Source organism: Macaca fascicularis, chromosome 3 (assembly GCF_037993035.2).
Source record: "Macaca fascicularis isolate 582-1 chromosome 3, T2T-MFA8v1.1".
NCBI lineage: Eukaryota > Metazoa > Chordata > Mammalia > Primates > Cercopithecidae > Macaca > Macaca fascicularis.
This window is the reverse complement of record NC_088377.1, coordinates 33036279-33056392: the sequence shown is the minus strand read 5'-3', so window position 1 is coordinate 33056392 and position 20114 is coordinate 33036279. Positions and strand designations below refer to the sequence as shown.

The 20114-nt window shown below is 34.7% G+C and overlaps 1 protein-coding gene across 2 annotated transcripts in view; it reads right to left on the bottom strand.

Moving 5' to 3' along the window:
* Positions 1 to 20114, bottom strand: part of LIPI (lipase I) — a 104354-nt gene that overhangs the window by 67024 nt on the left and 17216 nt on the right. Inside the window, exons 2-6 of one of the 2 annotated variants that reach the window (XM_065541127.2) lie at positions 17819 to 17869; positions 15232 to 15617; positions 12218 to 12326; positions 9695 to 9796; positions 765 to 854 (exon numbers count right to left, since the gene is read on the bottom strand). In XM_065541127.2, coding sequence (XP_065397199.1) covers positions 765 to 854; positions 9695 to 9796; positions 12218 to 12326; positions 15232 to 15617; positions 17819 to 17869 — 738 coding nt within the window. The remainder of the gene's footprint in view (positions 1 to 764; positions 855 to 9694; positions 9797 to 12217; positions 12327 to 15231; positions 15618 to 17818; positions 17870 to 20114) is intronic. The other variant, XM_005548943.5, reaches the window with a different exon arrangement.

The window sequence follows — 20114 nt, the reverse complement described above, 5'->3', positions numbered from 1 at the left end:
AATAATTAACACAGCAAAAATGTTTCATTTCAGTGTTTCACAAGCTCTACACAGTGCTACTATACTTAATCACTAGTGTACACATCTTTTCCTTCTAATCCTGTACTCCTAACGTTTCCACCTAATGACAAAGATGACCATGAAACCAGGTGACATTAAAACTTTATTACCTTTCTTTTCTTTTCCAACCCCTTTTCCAACCTTGCACATCCTCATGCTTTTCACCAAACTTCTTTAGCTACAGTGGCCTTTGGTCACGTGTTGTTTGACCAGCTGCCGTTGTGGACCTGAGAACATTTCTTGCAATGGCTCTGACATGAACCAAATTCCACACCTGGGGAAGCTGCTCGGCTATCTTTATGTACAGAACAATCAAGTGTCAAGAGATTTTAAATTTGTCTTTGTACAGTAATATTGTGATGGTTAAGATTAAATCCTGAGATCAAAGTGTTATTATATGATACTTTAGCTACGTGTGCTTCCTCACAGTGACTTACAACTTCTCCTAATGTTCAAAATGATGAACTAAAATTATTAAAAATATAATATAAGAGGTCTCATCCATGACCAAATGGACGTCTACTGGTAACCTTTATGAACTAAGCATGGTCAAATTAAACCACTGTTAACCAATAACTCTCCTGAGTCATGGGCAATGGTGATGAAATCAAAACACTGCCTACAGATGAAGAGGGGGAAAGTAAGTTATTTTCTTTCGTCATTTCAAATATTATATAATTCATTCAAAAATACTATCAGTATACCTGAGAAAATTGATTTAGGACAGCCAGGTTGTTTCCTTCCTCCATTTGGATAAAAATCTATATGTCCCAAGGGCTCTCGAATGCCTAAACCTGAGAAGAAAAGCACCAAGGATCATCATGTGTATATAATCGGGTGACTAGCTTGCACAAAACAAAATATCCTATAAAATCCATTCAAAGTTATTCTTTAAATATTAGAATTGAAAATAAGTGTTTTTATAAAGAGAAGGTTTACTTCTATAAATTCTTCATGAAAAGTATATTTCATTAATGTAACATGTTTGCCAGTCACCAGTTTACTATGGGTCAGTCACAGTTTTTTGTGGTATGAACACATAAGTGAAAAAAGAGATAGAGCAAAATGACTTGCAGTGACAAATACTTTATAGTGGAAGGAAACCATAATAAACAAGTAAATACAGAGTATGTCAAACAATAATACGTGCTACGGAGAACAGTTCAGTAGAACAAGAGGACAGGAAGGGTCTAGTGAGGGTGGTAGTTGCATGTTTAAGTTATTTGGTTAAGGAATTTGCTACTTGAAGAAGGTGGAGTGGAGCAAAAATGTGAAGGATGTGAGGCGGTGAGCCCAGTGGATATTTGTGTGAATATGCTCGGGGAAGAAGCCAGCGTGGCTGAAGCCTAATGTGTAACAGGGAGCTTCGGAGCAAAGGAAGCCAAGTCCTACAGAGCCTTTTCAATCAGTGTGATGATTTGCTTTCACTTTGGGTCATAATTTTTAAGATCTGCTGGTGCTGGATGCACTAACTGGAAAAAAATCTAAAAACTAAGCTGCCTCTCGGCTGGAGCAGTTTGAGTCAGAGTGACATGAAACTCAAAGCTTTGATTCAAGGGCTTGTGTAGCCCTGTAGATCATTGGGGCACCGGCGAATGTACTGATTCTGAGCCTGTTACCAGCATATAACTCAGAGAAGCCTTAACAGTGAAAAGGGCTAGCAAGCCCAGAATACTCAGGACTGTGATTTGATATAAAATTGTGCTGCCAAATAAGATTACAATGCTTTAATCTGGGGCACAAAAGATTTCCTACAACACAGTGAACTCATGAAAGAGATCAGTCATAGATTTAGTATAAAACAAAGATAAATAGATGATTCTGACAATAAGGGTTTAGATGCTGCAACTCGACTTAGTTCTAGGATGTAACAGAACCTCTGATGAGTTGTTAGTAGCACGTTAGAACACTGGGCATGTACACTGAGGCTGGGGAGAGGGGAGTTTTAAAAACAAGAAAAAAAAAATTAACAGTGTTAGAGATCTGTGAAATTTCCTCATATTTGAACTCCACATGGATTTCCAAGACTAGGGGTTTCCAGTTTGGAACTGTCATTTTCTCCAATCTGCCAATGAAGGAGACTCAAACCAACAGCGCTCCTTAGAAATCAGAGGGAAAAAAAAGAAATTTGTCATTAACTTACAAGCAGCCCTTGATTCAGGCATGCTATTTCCCTTTTATCAGATGGGTGGGGGGCAGCTTGGTCTGTTTAGATCATTCATTTTCTTGGTTTCAAGAAGGGTGGGGAGAGCAGCTATGACTTTTTAATTTTCCTTTTATTGTAAAATATAAGGCACATGCAGAAAAAGAACATTCAACGTAAATCTATAGGCTAATTATTATAAAGCAAACAGCCATGGGGCTACCACACTCATGTAAAGAAATAGCACCTAGAAGCCTCCATTGTGCCCTTACCCAGTCACAAGTTTCTTTCTGTCCCCTAATCGCTAACCCATCCTCTTTTTTAAAATAAAATCATTTGTTGATATTATTTTATTTTATTTTATTTTATTTTATTTTATTTTATTTTATTTTTTGAGACGGAGTCTGACTCTGTCGCTCAGGCTGAAGTACAATGGCATGATCTCCGCTCACTGTGACCTCTGCCTACCGGGTTCAAGCAATTCTCCTGCCTCAGCCTCCCGAGTAGCTGGGACTACGGGCACGTGCCACCATGCCCAGCTAATTTTTGGTATTTTTAGCAGAGATGTGGTTTCACCATGCTGGCCAGGCTGGTCTCGAACTCCTGACCTCGTGATCCCCCCGCCTCGGCCTCCCAAAGTGCTGGGATTACAGGTGTGAGCCACCGCACCCAGCCTGTTTTTCTTCTTTACCTTCTAAGGATGACTCCCAAAACCCTATAGTTTAGATTTCCCCTTTGAAAAAATATATGAACTTACTCATATTTTATGTATGATTTTGTTTCTGGCTTTTTAGATTATTACTATGTTTGCGCTATTAATCCACATTGTCAGGTGTAAAAACAGTAATTTATGGTCATATAGTATTTCATTGTATGAACGTATCACAATTTATTTTTCCATTCTCCTATTGTGGTACATTTGTGTTGTTTCCAATTTGGGGCTAATGTGTTCAAACTGTGAACATTTTGAACACATATATTAAAGCATATGTGAAGGTACATCAGTTGGTTATATACCTAGGAGTGGAATTGTTATAGAATATGAGTATCTTTGATTTAATACACAATGCTGAATAGTTGTACCATATCTTTGCCAATAAATGCTCTTGTCAAACTTTTGAATTTTAAGCATGTGGCTTCTTATTTGGGTTTTAATTTATATTTGTTTCTAACTTTAAGAACTTTTTATACGTTTATTGCCTATTCAGATGTATCCTTCCTAATGTCCTGACTTTTTCTTAACGAGGTTATCTTTGTCTTTATTATTGACTGATAGTGGGTCTTTATCTCTTTTCCTGCTTTTTTTTATGGCTTGCTGTTCACATTCTTAAAGTATTTATAACATTCTCAATTTTTATATAATCTGACATTTTAATGTTTTCATTTGGGTTAGAGATTTTTGTGTACTTTGGGAAAATATTATTCATTATCCCAGTGTTATGAAGGCTTTAAAAATAATTGCTCATAAACCATTTATTTTCCTTTCACATTTATGCATACCACAAGGAAATAATTTTTGTGTTTTACATGAGTGCAAGGTTTTTTTTCAGCTTCAGAATCCAGTTGACGGAAACAGAACCACGTAATTACTGATACTAGCTGTGTCTTCTCTTTTTGTTCTTTCTGTTTTTTCTCTCCAAGAATTTATTTTTAGAAGAGACGTATGAAGTTCAAGCATTCTATGTTCCTTTCATTGTATGGAAAGAAGGCAAAAGTGATATAAATAAATTTTAAAATAATAATTAATTTTTATCTTTTCTAAAGTGCAAATTTTGGCTTTTTAAAGCATCTGCAATTCATAATTTTTATTCCATTAATTTCTTTGGTATGTTTAATATTTGCTTCTTTCTTCATTTCTGTGTGTTTATGTTGTTTAATTCTTAATTTTTCAAGATTATTAGATTAGTGATTGATTTTCAGCCTTTTAAAATAGCTGTACTCAAAACTATACATTAACTTCTAGACGTGACTTTTGCTGAATCCAAAAAGTTTTAATATGCAATAATGTGAATATTCAATTCAAAATATTTCATATTTATGTTATTTATTATTGTATTCATTAGTTATTTTTAAGTGTGATTTTTCACTTTCAAAAATGTATGGATTTTAGTTATATTTTTGTTATTTATTTGGATTAAGTGCATTAAAGAGAGAGAAGATTACTCTATGATTTCTACACTTTGAAATGTTTGAGAATATTGTTTTTTTTCAGATCCAAACATTTTTATTTGCTTTCAATTCTTTTTTGTTTGTTTGTTACATTTGGCTAATGCCCTCATATCTCTGATTATATTTATTTATGTATTCTTTTTTCTTTTTTTATTATTATACTTTAAGTTCTATGGTACATGTGCACTACATGCGGGTTTGTTACATATGTATACATGTGCCATGTTGGTGTGCTGCACCCTTTAACTTGTCATTTACATTAGGTATATCAAAATGTTTCAGCATTTTTTTAAGGCTCGGTATATGGTGAACTTTAGGTAAAATATCCATGTGTGTTTCAGAAGACTGTAAATTCTGCAGTTCTCAAGTGTAATGTTCTATAAATGTCTATGAGATCAACTGTGTTAATTAAAATTATTCACTATGATTATGCGGTTGCCTTTTTTTTGTAATGTGTTATTGTTAATAATGCATTACGTGTTTGAAGCTGTGTTATTAGATGGATACAAACTAGAATTGTTATATCTTCTTTGTGAGTTCAAAGTTTTATTATTTTAAAGTCCATCCATATTTTTATTAGTTTGTATGATAAAATCAATTTTGTCTAATATAGATTTACCACCATTTGGAGGATAATATTTGCATATATTTTATCACCCTTCTACTTTCAAATATTTTGCTTCCTTGCTTTTATATATGTCTTTAATAAATAAGAGTTGGATTTTGTCTTTTTAATCAAGTTTGACAACCACAATATTTTAATTAGAGCATAAGTCCATTTATATTAATTGTATAGTTGTGTTTAATTTTACTATCTTATTATCTACCTTCTATTTGCTTTAGCTGTTTTATGCATTCTTTCTTTCTTTTCTTACCTTCTTTTGACTTCATAAAAAGTTTATTCAATTTTTGTCCTTCATTAGCTTGGAAGTACTCTTTTATTCTTTTCTTGCTAGATACCCTAAAGATTCAACATGAATACTATACTTATGAACCTCAGTTATTGAAGGTCACTTTCACCTTCTTTCTATACAATGAAAGGAACACAGAAAGCTTGAAATTCATTTATTGCCCAAAATCATATGCTATTTTAGCTTATTTTAATTTTCTCTATATTTCAAATCCATAAAAAAATTATTAACAGTATTTTATGCCATCAGCATATGCTTAGATTTAACTAGTTAAATTTACCTGAAACAAAATACATTTATTCTTGAAACAGATTGGGATACTATCTTAGCAGTTGTTTCCTTTCACCATATGGAAGCAACCATTCTGTTGTTTCCTATATTCCATTGTTTCTGATGAGAACTCAGTTGTAACTCTGGTCAATCTTATTCACCTTATTTAAATAAACTTGTATGGTTTGATGATGGCCTTTTCTGCAATTCACTATCATTCATCTAAATGGAGATTAATCTTTATTATTTTTCTTAATTGGGCATTTTGAACTTGTGGATTGATTATATTACTCAGTTTGGGAAAATTATGAGAAAATATCTCTTTAAATATAACCTCTGTTCCATTTTTCTGCAGTTTTATTCCAGAATTCTAAGACAATGTAATATACCATCTCATTGCCTATCCTATGCATCTCTTAACTGTTGGTCTATATTGTCTATTCTTTGGTACCCATTTGCTTCAGTCTAGAAATTTACTTTTCACCTACTTTTTAGTTCACTTGCTCACTCTCTCTTTACCCATTTCTAATTTTCTGTTAAACCCATTTAATGGAAGTCAATTATTTTACTTTTTAGGGTAAGAATAATTTCATTATTTTCGTCAAATATAATTGATCAAATTTATACTTACTAATTTTCTGTTAAATTTTTCGATCTTATCTTCTACCTTTTTGAAAATATTAATAGCAAAACTACAATTACTTTGCACCAACTTAATAAGCACTTTTTTATAGCCAGTGTATAATAATCCCAATATCTGGAGGCCTATGGGTCTTGTCTATTTACTGTTGTTTCTGCTTTTTCTCATTCATGCTGTCTTGCTTCAAGTGTGCCTGGCTATCTTGGATGCTAAACATTTATTTTAAACTGTTTTTGTAAAATTAATTTGACACTGAATTATGTGAATTTCCTACAAAGAAGGCTATTGTTTGCTTCTGTCAGATAACTAGGAGCTTTAACAATTCAGAATCTACTTAAACAAAAACTCAGTAAATGTGATTTTGGCGGAGGCAACTCAGATAACTAGAAGCTTCCTGCCGACCATAAGAAGGCTGGTTTGTTCAGCTTTACCTATGATTCTGTAATGTCCTTTCGAGTTCCAGACAAGAATAACAGATGAGATGTTTTGCAAACCCAATATGAAGGTTTCAAAAGCATCTATCTTTTGGATATTGGACTCATAATTTTCCCCAATATCTCAACAAGAATGTATGCCCTAATTATCTAATCCACAAATTTGAAAGGCCACATGGCTTTTTGAACACTCACAACTGAGTAAAAATGAGGATTATTGGCAAGTAGAAGATGTGGTCATTGTCTAGTATTCAAGGAAAAGGCAGTTCACCAGGTATGTGCTGAGTCCACGCATATCATTCAGAAATTCCTCAGGACAGGTACATATGCAGCATCAAAAATCTGTGTTTCTTATTTGTGATAGTCATAAAGATCAATCCAATGTTCCAACTATGTGGCCTCTAGTGGCAGGTTAGATCTGATAGGTTGCATCATCAAAAGATGTTGAGAATATAAGAAAATCCAAAACAGTTCATTAGGATAAGTAAAAAATACAAACAAAAATAATAAGAAGTATGAAGAACTAAGTCAAAAGGCCATAGGCAGAATTGAAGTTAGTGTTGTGGGAAGTCAGGGACCCCAAATGGAGGGACCGGCTGGAGCTGTGGCAGAGGAACATAAATTGTGAAGATTTCAGGGACATTTATCAGTTCCCAAATAATACTTTTATAATTTCTCATGCCTGTCTTTACTTTAATCACTTAATCCTGTTATCTTCATAAGTTGAGGATATACGTCACCTCAGGACCACTGTGATCATTGTGTTAACTGTATAAATTGATTGTAAAACATGTGTGTTTGAACAATATGAAATCAGTGCACCTTGAAAAAGAACAGAATAACAGTGACTTTTAGGGAACAAGGGAAGACAACCATAAGTTCTGACTGCCTGTGGGGTTGGGCAAAAAGAGTCATATTTTTCTTCTTGCAGAGAGCCTATAAACGGATGTGCAAGTAGGAGAGATATTGCTAAATTCTTTTCTTAGCAAAGAATATTAATACTCTGGTAAAGGAATGCATTCCTGGGGGGAGGTCTATAAACGGCCACTCTGGGAATGTCTGTCTTATGTGGTTGAGATAAGGACTGAGATATGCCCTGGTCTCCTGCAGTACTCTCAGACTTACTAAGGTGGGGAAAAACTCCGCCCTGGTAATTTGTGGTCAGACCAGTTCTCTGCTCTCAAACCCTGTTTTCTGTTGTTTAAGATGTTTATCAAGAAAATACGTGCTCCGCTGAACACAGAAACTTATCAGTAGTTCTGCTTTTTGCCCTTTGAAGCATGTGATCTTTGTACCTACTCCTTGTTCTTATACTCTTTCCCCCTTTTTTTTTGAGATGGAGTCTTGCTCTGTTGCCCAGGCTGCAGTGCAGTGGTGCAATCTCGGCTTACTGCAAGCTCCGCCTCCCGGGTCCACACCATTCTCCTGCCTCAGCCTCCTAAGTATCTGGGTCTATAGGCACCCGCCACCACGCCTGGCTAATTTTTTGCATTTTTAGTAGAGATGGGGTTTCACCGTGTTAGCCAGGATGGTCTCAATCTCCTGACCTTGTGATCTGCCCGCCTCCACCTCCCAAAGTGCTGGGGTTACAGGCGTGAGCCACTGCGCTTGGCTTCTTTCCCCTTTTTAAAACCCTTAATAAAAACTTGCTGGTTTGAGGTTCAGGCGGGCATCATAGTCCTACCGACATGTGATGTCACCCCCGGTAGACCAGCTGTAAAATTCCTCTCGTTATACTGTCTCTCTTTATTTCTCAGCCGGCCGACACTTATGGAAAATAGAAAGAACTTACGTTGAAATATTGGGGGTGGGTTCTCCCAATAAGTTAGAGTTTCAGAAAAAATTCAGACAAGAGATTACAGATTAATTGGCCAATAGGTGTATTGTATGTGGATGTGCCAAGCTGATATAAAGAGTTAGAGATAATAAAGACATGAGAGGTTTGGATAACACTACAACTATGACTCCTTTGGTTTTGACTGCTTATAGAAGTAGGTGAACATAGATTCCAAATAAGGAGCAGAATTGTTACCACTGGAGTCTCAGTCTATTGACATGTAGTCATGGGGGTTGAAAAATTGCGTCTATGGCATTTACGTATTTCACACACACACACACACACACACACACCCACCCACCCACCCACCCTAGTATGGTAGTATAGATTACCACAAGATTAATTCAGAGGAGCAATCTTAGTGTCACTGCCCTTGTCTCTATCTCAGCACCATATCCTCTCCTGATTCAGTTTATAAGAATAATATACTGGTTAAGTGCATCATCTGGAATCAAAACATATGATTTCAAATTCTGACTCTGCCACTTACTGACCTTACAACCTTTATTCTGGCTTCCTCAACTGTAAAGGGAATGATAGTTGTTATCTATCTAATGGAAATTTAGTAGGATTCACTAATTAATTCATACAAGCACTCAAAACACTGCCTAATGTATAGGAAGTGCTCAATAAATATTAGTATCAACAAATTCAAATCAGGAAAGGCATGAGGACAGTCTGTTTCTTAAAAGTGTCTGTTCAATTGTACTCTGGCCAAAAATCCAATACCCTGTTAGAGATTTTCAGCTAAGATAATTTAAAAACAACAGAAAAATTATTTCCTTACATTTAAGGAAGACTATTCTTTATTTTTGGCTGAAATGCTGTGTTCAGTTCTAGTTGATATATATCACAGCAAGAAAATAAGTGGGGAGAATGGTATCCTAAATACATCAGGAACATTAAACATGGGGGAAAATGTGATCAAATCAATAAAACTGTCAACAGCATGAACAGAATGAACTCTTCGTTATTTATTTCAGTGTTTTAGGATGACATGACACATCTTGAAACCTGAAGGAGGCAAACTGAAGTCAAAGAGTGCCATTTGACAATGCAGGAAATCACTAACCCTAAGAAATATTACTTGGGAAATATTATCATTCTATAATTACAGATTTAAAATCATTTTATCCATGATGTTTTTTCTTCTTATGCTCTCCCCTTGCCCAGGGTCTACATTTTCCTTTTCATTTTCAAATAATTAGGTAATAAATCCTGATTTGTTACCATTGGAGTTAGAATGGATGACATCCACAAACTTTGCATCATTGTAATCCAATCTTCTATATGGTGGTTTTCTGGAGAACTTTGGCCCAGCAGGGTCAAGACCTGGAAAGCAAGAAAGAAACTACCAGTCTAATCAAGTCTACAGAGCTCCTTACATTGCATACTTCCATTATTACTACATTATAAACATAAAAAGCATTTATACTTTTAGTTTAAACCTATCCAAAAACATATCTAAAAACAAATGAAAGTGGATGAATAGCAGGTAACTTCATTATTTGAATAATAATACTAACCTTCAGAACTTTTCAAGTTAAGCCACAACAAAATATTGTAGGATTTTTTGGAGAATTTTTATGTGAGACTGAATTAGGAGTAATACAGTAGTTTACATTTAATAATAACTACAACTATTTCTCCTGAAGGAAAAAAATAATGAATACCATCTGGTTCTCTCTTGAACTCTGTACCTTACTAGCTCACTCTGGATTCATCTGTAGACAGACCTGAAAAGCTTTTTCAGGTGCCAAATATAATTTGGGCTATGGGATAAACCATGTTATCCTATCCATTTCTCATAAGACTTTCTCACACACTCTTAAGAAAAGGAAAATATATTTTAAATTCTGTGGAGTGTGAATATTATTTCTGGGATATCCTAATTTCTAAATAAAAATTCTAGGCTCATGAGTTTCTGGGAACTGTCAAAAAGCGGAGAGAGAAGATAAAATTCAGTTTCTTGAGAACATCTATACAATGAAGAAACAATCATCTTAAAAAGATATTTGAAAGTAAAATATAATGTTTTTCATTTCAAACACCTCTATTATCCCCATTTTATTTAACCCACTTGACTGAATGAGACAGAATCATCTATCTTCCTATAAATTATTCTGATGTAGAACTTCCATGTTTGGTGGCCTTTTAGTCCCTGATGATTGCCTGGTATTTGGGGCCATTCAAACTAGACTAATATGTGTAAACACAATTTAAGTACAAATTGAGCAAGTGTGGTTTTTGAAATAGAATGGGCTTTAAGCACTAGGGAACTTTGTAGAAATAAATCCTGGCTAAACTGCTACTTCTTGACCCTCCTACATTCATTCAGTTAATGTTTTCACACATGTTTGTTAACATTAAAACTAATCAGAGTAAGGATATGCTTAAGGTTTGCAAAGATAACTATCTATATGTTATTCACCTCTCTCCTCCTTCTTTGAAACTTAACTAAAGACACTATTTTCTTTTATCAACACTTAAAGTTATTATAAGTCTTTTATGGCCATATATATGAATAATTGCTTTTTTTTTTCAAAATAAAAAAGGTAAATTGGTTGAAAGGAATATTATCCTCCTATTCCTAAAATCACTACCACTCATAGAGGAAAGAATGAAAATCCATGTCAGCCTTATTAGATGACCGAGTTTTCTGGATGCAGTAACTTTGTTATAGAAATATGAAGGGGGACCCAGAGCCCCTCAAATTGGATACAACCCCTGTTTCCTTTGTAGCATTCAAGTAAAAATTTTTAGAGAGTTGAAATGCATCAGTTTGTAATAACTAAGTAAATAGTTATATTCTTAGCTAATACATAAAGTATTTTTGTTCAATGGGTCACATTTACTTCTGTATTCTTAGGATAGTATGTCCTTAAAATTTAGCTGGGACTACAGAAATAGGTATTTTTCTCCCATTTCCATTTGGGTAACTTAAGCTCTGTTGAGAGCTTAACAAAACTTCAGAGTCTAACTAAAACAAAGCCAATATTTAAATATAACATAGAAAATAATAAATGTTTGTACATAATTTCTATTGAGTAATTATTGTACCCACTAAATTTTAAGTGGCTGGGCACAGTGGCTCACGCCTGTAATCCAAGCACTTTGGAAGGCCGAGGTGGGCAGATTTCTTGAGGTCAGGAGATCGAGTCCAGTCTGGCCAACATGGTGAAACACTGTCTCTATTAAGAAAAACAAAAATTAGCTGGTGTGGTAGCAGGTGCCTTTAATCCCAGCTACTCGGGAGGCTGAGGCAGGCGAATCACTTGAGCCCAGAAGGCAGAGGTTGCAGTGAGCCAAGATTGTACCACTGCACTCCAGCCTGGGCAACAGAGTGAGACTCTGTCTCAAAAAAAAAAAAAAGAAGGCTGGGCGCGGTGGCTCAAGCCTGTAATCCCAGCACTTTGGGAGGCCGAGACGGGCGGATCACGAGGTCAGGAGATCCAGACCATCCTGGCTAACACGGTGAAACGCCGTCTCTACTAAAAAATACAAAAAACTAGCCGGGCAAGGTGGGTGCCTGTAGTCCCAGCTACTCGGGAGGCTGAGGCAGGAGAATGGCGTGAACCCGGGAGGCGGAGCTTGCAGTGAGCTGAGATCCGGCCACTGCACTCCAGCCTGGGCGACAGAGTGAGACTCCATCTCAAAAAAAAAAAAAAAAAAGGAAAAAGAAAAAAAATTAGCAAAGTAACTTCTGAGACTTAAAAGTATGCTAAAGCAATAATTTTATAAAAATAATTTTACCTGTTATTCTTCCAAGTTGACCATTAAATATCTTTCCAACAAATCCACTGATATGAGCCCCTAGGCTCATACCTATGAAATGAAAATTGTCAAGAGATGCACCATGCTTCTGCAATTAAAAAGGCAATATTACAGTATTCATTTCAAGTAATAACAAATCATGCCTCCCTCATATATCAACATTTTAAAATTCATTATTTTTTCTGGCTTAATTCATTTTGAGGATATAGGGAAAGAGACTTTACAATTTCAAAACAACTATATCTTTGTTCAGTTTTTGCCTAAAATATTTGATTTTTCTTTATTCATTTTCAATATTAATTTTTTATTTTAAAATTGTATCATCTCATGCAGAACAGTATATGCAAAATACAATTAATTAGCAAAGTGTTTTATAATAATCAACATTACTAGGTGTTTACTTTCTGTTAGCTACCTCGATATGGGCCTTATAAAGTTCATATTTAATACTTCCAACTTCATTATGAGTTATTCATTTTTATCCTAATGCCTAAAACTGTCAGCAGCACCTATTAAATGCTAAATAAATAACATTGGATCAATTCCTATTTTATTAAGGAAACAGTGTCAGAAGTAATGACTTTCCCAAAGCCACATAGATTCATAAGACGAAAAGATAGATTCTGAATGTTTGTGTCTCCCTAAAATTCATATGTTGGAATTCTAATCCTCAAGGTGATGATATTTGGAGGTGAGGCCTTCTTGTGGGTTGGGAGAATTATGTCATGAATGTGGAACCCTCATGAAAGGGATTAGTGCCCAGATAGAAGACACCTGAGGGATCTCCTTAGACTCTTCCACCATGTGAGGACACAGTGAAAAGGCATAATCTATGAACCAGGAACTGGGCCCTCACCAGACACTGAATCTGCTGATGCCTTCTTCTTGGATGTCTCAGACCCTGGAACTCTGAGAAATACATTTTTGTTGTTTATAAGCTACCTAGCCTATGGTATTTTGTTATAGCGGCCCAAATGGACTAAAACACAAGCCTAGGTCTCACTCCAAAATTTACGCTAATTTGCTTTCTTGTTTTATCTGATCAGGTTGTGTCAAAAACCTTAGGAAGATTCACAAAAGTTGAATAATGATTCTCACTTCAGAGATGATAAAATTAATTTCATGGATTTTAGGTGACTTCCCCTGATCACCAGCTAAGGAGTGATGCGTCCAATCTTCCAAGGCCGACCTCTGAATACCTCTTAGTCTCAGCTCCAGGAAGGGAATTAGGAGACTACATGAGAGTGTACTTTCACCACACTCTTCGGGAGCTAGTGTGAGACTTGTGGGCAGATCATGGTCCAGCCCACACAGTGACACGTCTGATGGCTTACAGAAAGATGTGGAGCACTTGCCACTAATGAAAAACTACACTCAGGCTTTCAAGGCACAAGGTTATGATTTCCTTCAGATCTCACAGCCATGCCCCAAAATAGGAGGGAGTATCTCTCAAGACTCCAGTGCTGCTGGTCATTTAAATCTTCCTCTGTAATACGAAGCCTCTGTAAGCAAAGGCACTGTTAGAATTTTACCTAATATTACAAATTTTCCTAAATATTTCTATTTAACATTCACATTCTCCACACTTTGAGGCATATATTTATTAGTTGAGAAAACACCAGTAACATCAGGAAAAATCAGTGATGTAATTAAGTCTGTTGGTGGGGATGGTTGAATCAATTATCTCCTCTGTCTACAGCAACGGTATTGTTTTGTCCAAATTTGGGGGTGTAAAAATAATAATGAAAGTTGATCTTACTCAACGATGACTCAATGTCACCCACTGATTAAGCACATATATATTAATTCAATATTCATATAAATATTTTGGTAACATTTTGTTATTCTATATTTACAAATAAGGAAATGCAGCACAGAGAGGCTATGTAATTGTTCAAAATTACAGATGATAAAAGATGGACATATACTTTGAACTCATCCAGTCTGACCCCTGGCCACTACACATAACTCTTGGAAATGTTGTTATTTGTTCAGTTTTTAGCAGAGTCTGGAAAGTTCAGCACAACACAACTCAAGTTCAAATTTCAAGCCCAATAATGCCCCCAAACCAGATAGCACCCTTCCTTCTCTCAAGTACCCACGACTACCTACTTTCTTTTAGGATAGACATGGATCTCCCAAAGGGTTGACTTTGTAAACAAAAATCATTCACAATACAGATAACATAGAACTGGCCTGAACTTTATTTGATCCATTCAAATCCTGAGCAGACTCGAATGAATCTGAGGTCTGCCTCCAAAGGTGACAGAAGTATGCTACTTTTCGAAATGATTTTTTGCCCGTAATCCCACCAATTTGGGAGGCCAAGGTGGGTGGATCACCTGAGGTCAGGAGTTTGAGACCAGCCTGTCCAACATGGTGAAACCTTGTCTCTACTAAAAATACAAAAATTAGCTGGGCATTGTGGTGGGCACCTGTAATCCCAGCTACTCAGGAAAACCACTTGAACTTGGGAGGTGTAGGCTGCAGTGAGCCGAGATCGTGCCACTGCACTCCAGCTTGGGTGACAGAGTGAGACTCTGTCTCAAAAAAAAAAGAAAAAAAAAAAGGATTTTTTCTTTACTTTTACCGATTCACACTTAATTATATGCCAATATTTTAGCCATATATTTTTAAAGATACTTTAAGAATGTAATAATTGTAAAGTTTATTTCCTCCACCCACATAGGATAACTATTTTATTCTGAGGTTGGTATAGGTAGTGTTAAAAGAAATCTCAGAAGATTTTTAAATAAAACATAATAACTACTAAATTTTAATATAATGTTTTACAAATAACACAAGATATTTCTAGGTATGGAATTATTCATTTAGGCAGACAAAGAAAAGATGGCTGCATACATTAGTATATTAAACCAGTAATTGTTAATGCTTATGGGGAAAAGTATATCGTTTATTATCACTTTGGGGTATTGAATGTAGCACACTGTATATTGTATAGCATGTATAATACATAAAATTCCAAGACTTACCAAAAGATTTTTAATGTGCCCACTCAAACTCACAGCAACTTTTCTGGTGTTTTTAACCGCTCTATCATAAATAAAAGTTGTAGCACCTCGGTTCCAGTCAACTACAATTACATTCATATCTTCTTCATTCAGCAAAATGCTTACGAAGTTCTGAAGCCATGATGGGATGGAGCCCATTGGTCTGTATCCATGAATAAGCCAGACTGTTTTCTTTTGTGTGTTGAAATTAACATTAAGTGAGTTATTGTGTTCAAACAGTGGCTTAGCACAATTTAGGTTGTTCCTTGTATACATCATCAGAATTATCTCTATTCTTGGAATAAATAAATCTCTGAAGGAATCCTTTATACTTAGATGAGAGAATTCAAGGCATGGTCTTTCATTCTCTGAAATAAGAAAATGTCAATCAAGTTAAGTACTGGAATAATATTTTACTCATGTTGCTGTTGCAAAGAACAGAATTAAATGTGGAGTGTAGGGAAGACTTCATTTCATTAGCCCTTTAACATAATTTACTGAGCAACTGCAATGTTTAAGGTAATGCATTAATTATCTAAAAAGATTTTCTGAACTAAAAGTAATGGAAAATACAAATGTGATTGGTTAAAAATTTAAGAAGAGATTTTTATCTGTACAAAATGTAACAATAATGGTGTGAGTGAAAACAGTAAGATTGTTAATAAAGTGCAATGGGTACTAATCAAAGTCGATAAATTGATCATAAACTTTAACAAAAGTTTTACAGAATAGTCCTTGTATAATAAGCATTAGAATAAAATATATTTAACCTAACTGGTCATCAATACAAAACAATAAAGTAATATTTTCCTCATAAAATTTAAAATGTTTTAGAAAATTAAATAATAAATATTAATATAACATGAATGTTGAGATCATAAGTTGATACAACATTCCTTTGAAATTTTACATGTGTGTGTTTACTATACACATAAACTTAACAAATCTTTTTCTTAATTTTCTTTCTAGGACTTACCATTTGTAATAAGTGTAAAGACATTAATCACTGGGTTATGTATAATGGGACAAAAATGTAAAACATCTTAAATCTCATCCTTATAGTATTTTCATCCATGTGTACATTCTATCACTATTAACTATCTGTCTACATATTGCTCTATATACTTATCTATCTACCCTAGAAAGAACTAGGACAGAAAATAAAATAACTAAACCAGATTTATAGTAAGAGTCATTGGTAGACAATGAAATGATGACTGCCTTTTGTTTTCTTTTTCACAGATTTTTGTGATTCTATTTTTTTTTTCACAATAAGCAAATAATCCCCATAGTGTTTTTTTTTCCAGATGATAGTATATGTTCATACTGCTTCTAGCACTTTAATTTGATAAGAATATTTAGGAAATAATTTTTCAATCCATACCAAAAATTAACAAAAGTATTAGTGCACTTTATGCCAGTCATTCCACTTTAAAGAATCTATCCCAGAAAAACTTAATACTGAGATAATATGCATTTCCTACAATAATTCTAGTTTTCAAGTATATTCACAATATTGTCACAATTGATTAGATGAAGAAAAATAAGGAAGGCAATAAAGGAGAAGCAAGACTTGCATTCCATTCCTATATTAACAGCTGAGAGATATTTGGAAAAATTATTTCATTTGTTGTAAATATCAGAGAATGAGGAAGAGAAATATATTGAAACACAATACAATATGAAAGCAAGCTACACTGTGCAAATTGTGTGGGAAATCTATACATCCACCTTCCCACCACCTGGAATTCTGACAAGAATTTAATACATATCAGTACCAATCAATACATCCAAAGTCCTGGTCCACTCCAAGCTAAAGTCAATTTTACCTGGCCCTAGAAAGAGTAATGAGGAATAAACCAGTAGGATCCTGGTGATAAATATAACAGAAATAAATCATCACCTAATACAATCAACAAAGATATCTATTATCTATTAACAGATACACAAGTATTTTTCATTAGAATGCAAGAAAAATGACATCTCAAAAACCGGAGCAGGAGTGAAAAATACAAAAATTAGCTGGGCATGGTGGTGCATGCCTGTAATCCCAGCTACTCGGGAGGCTGAGGCAGCAGAATCCATTGAACCAGGGAGGCGGAGGTTGCAGTGAGCCGAGATTGTGCCACTGCACTCCAGCCTGAGCAACAGAGTGAGATCCGTCTCAAAAAAAAAAAAAAAAAAAAAAAAAAAAAAAAAAAAAATTAAGAAAACAACAATAGGATCAGATGAAAAACACAGTAATGAAATATTCCAATTCAGAAAAAGTAAAAATGCAATTGCAAAATTAAAATCTGCATTATAAATGCTATAACAAACCATGGAAAGCTCTTCTTATAGTAAGAACTGAAGAAAGAAAGATATTAAAATTATTAAGGGAAACACAGATAGAGGACAGGGTCTGCTTATTCAAATTAAAAATGATTGCTGTTTCCCTGAGGTGGGGTGGTAATCATTTGAGGGTAAGAGAAAGTAGCAGCTACAACAACTAAGGAAATAATTGTATACAGGGATTTGCACATGGAAAAGGCTCACCATAATCTAGATAAAATCGGTAAATCAGACTCACCAAGAGACTTCCTAGAAACTGGTTTGGATTTCGATGAAAGAGAAAAATACCCTAAAAATATCAAGGCAGAAAATCCAAGTTACAAATTTCTATTGTATGAAGGAATAAAGTTCTAATGACTTCATAATTCTCTTTTTTAAAATAAAACATGAGATAGATAAAAATGTCATCAAGTGGAATGTTTTGTGCCCTAATAATTTTATACCTTTCCTAAAGTACACCACTCATAAAAAGCATAGTAAAGTCCCTGACATTGTCACTATTAAATAAATGTAGATTTATCAAAGACAAGATCCAGAGAAACTTTCGGTATACAAAGATTCGAAGTGAGTATGGAATAAAATTAGATATTGATTTTAAATTTATGTAACTGGGTAAAACATGAATGCGGTATCAAAAATCATTCTTGTACAGTATTTCCAAATTATACTAACAAGATGAGATGTAAGTTAAAAATACAGAGGAAGTAAGCTTGTTGCAAAAATTCATCAACTGAGGGATTTGCAAGATTATTATTTTTTGACTTTCATAGATACATAAGTAGAGGTTTAAAAAAGATATTAAAAACCTTAAATGTTAAATGCTGTGCTATGTAAGATAGTACACATAAATTTCTACACACTAGAAAATATTAAGTTATAGCAAACAGTACATATATATATATAAGAAGAAGTGAAAATGGAAATATATAAAGCAGAATGAAACAAAATGATGATATTACACTAGAGAAAAGAATATATATGATATGTGAGCAGTTCTGTACCCTATTAAAAAGCAAAAAATAAAAATAAACATTTTTTTAAAAAAGTAACAAGATATTTAAAGGAGGTACACAGGCAATTTTAAATAAATAGAGAACTAAATGTATTCTATATAAAATAAAAATAAAATAGGTTGGTGTGTTATAGTGCAGTAATGGCACCAATTTACCACTCCTGAATCCTTCTCATTTCTCTTGGAAATTTTAGTTACATCATAAGTGGGGTGACTTGTTCCACTCCTTGATATGGACACAAATGTAGGGCTTGCCCTAGAAAATAGAACCTTAGGAAACTTAATGCAAGCAGAGGCTTAAAATCAGCTTGTGCATGTGGGTTTGGACATTCTAACCTCTGCTATCACCACAAAAGCATCCCTAGTCTGGCCTGTTAGAAAAGGAAAGACAGGTGTAATAGTGTAAAGTTCTCCAGTGTGCTAGGTTCTAGTCACCCCAGCTGACTGACAGTCATTCAATAGCCAGACATGAACTGAACCAGGAAAAACAGAGTTACCTAACCACCTCCCATATGACTCCACAAGTGTGAGTAATAGCTGCTTAACATCAAATCCCACTGAAGGTTAAGAGTTTTATTTTATTTTGGCATCACTGTGACATCATATAGTCGATTTCATCAGCAAAATTAATATCAAGTAAAGAGAATAAAAACAAGTCATCAACTGATACAGTGAGTGTGGTGGCTAATGCTTATAATCCCACCACTTTGGGAGACCGAGCTGGGTGGGTCACCTGAGACCAGCCTGGCCAACATGGTAAAACCTCGTTTCTACTAAAAATACAAAAATTAGCTGGGTATGGCAGTGGGCGCCTGTAATCCCAGCTACTTGGGAGGCTGAGGCAGGAGACTCGCTTGAACCTGGGAGGTGGAGGCTGCAGTGACCGAGATCACACCACTGCACTCCAGCCTGGGTAACAGAGCAAGACTCTGTCTCAAAACAAACAAACAAACAAACAACAACAAAACAGTTATCAAATGATACAAAAAAAGGTAAACTAATGTATTGTCAAACTCTTGAACATTAAATTGATTCAATTCTGCTAGATTTAGGAATAGAAAGAAAAATAAGATTCTAGACAACAAAACCTTACAGGAATCCCTGATAAGATTGTAAGTGGACTCTTCAGCAGAAACTTTGCAGGGCAGAAGGCAATGGAAATATATATTTTAAATGTTGAAAGAAAAAAACTGTCAACCTAGAATCCCATATCCAACAAAATTATCCTTTAAAAATGAGGAAGAAATTAAAACATCCCAACATTCCTACACGAGCATAAGCTGGGAATTCCTTACCTCTAGACCCACTCTACATGAAATGTTAATGCAAGTCCTTCACATTTAAATGAAAGTACACTAGACAAGTAACTAGAAGTCATACAAAAATATAAAAATATAAGGTTCTCTGGTAAAGACAAATATATGACAAATAAAAAGTTTTGCTTTGTAACTTTACTTTTTATTTTCTACAAGACTTAAAAGACAAATGCATAAAAATAATTATGAATGCATGTTAATGTTAA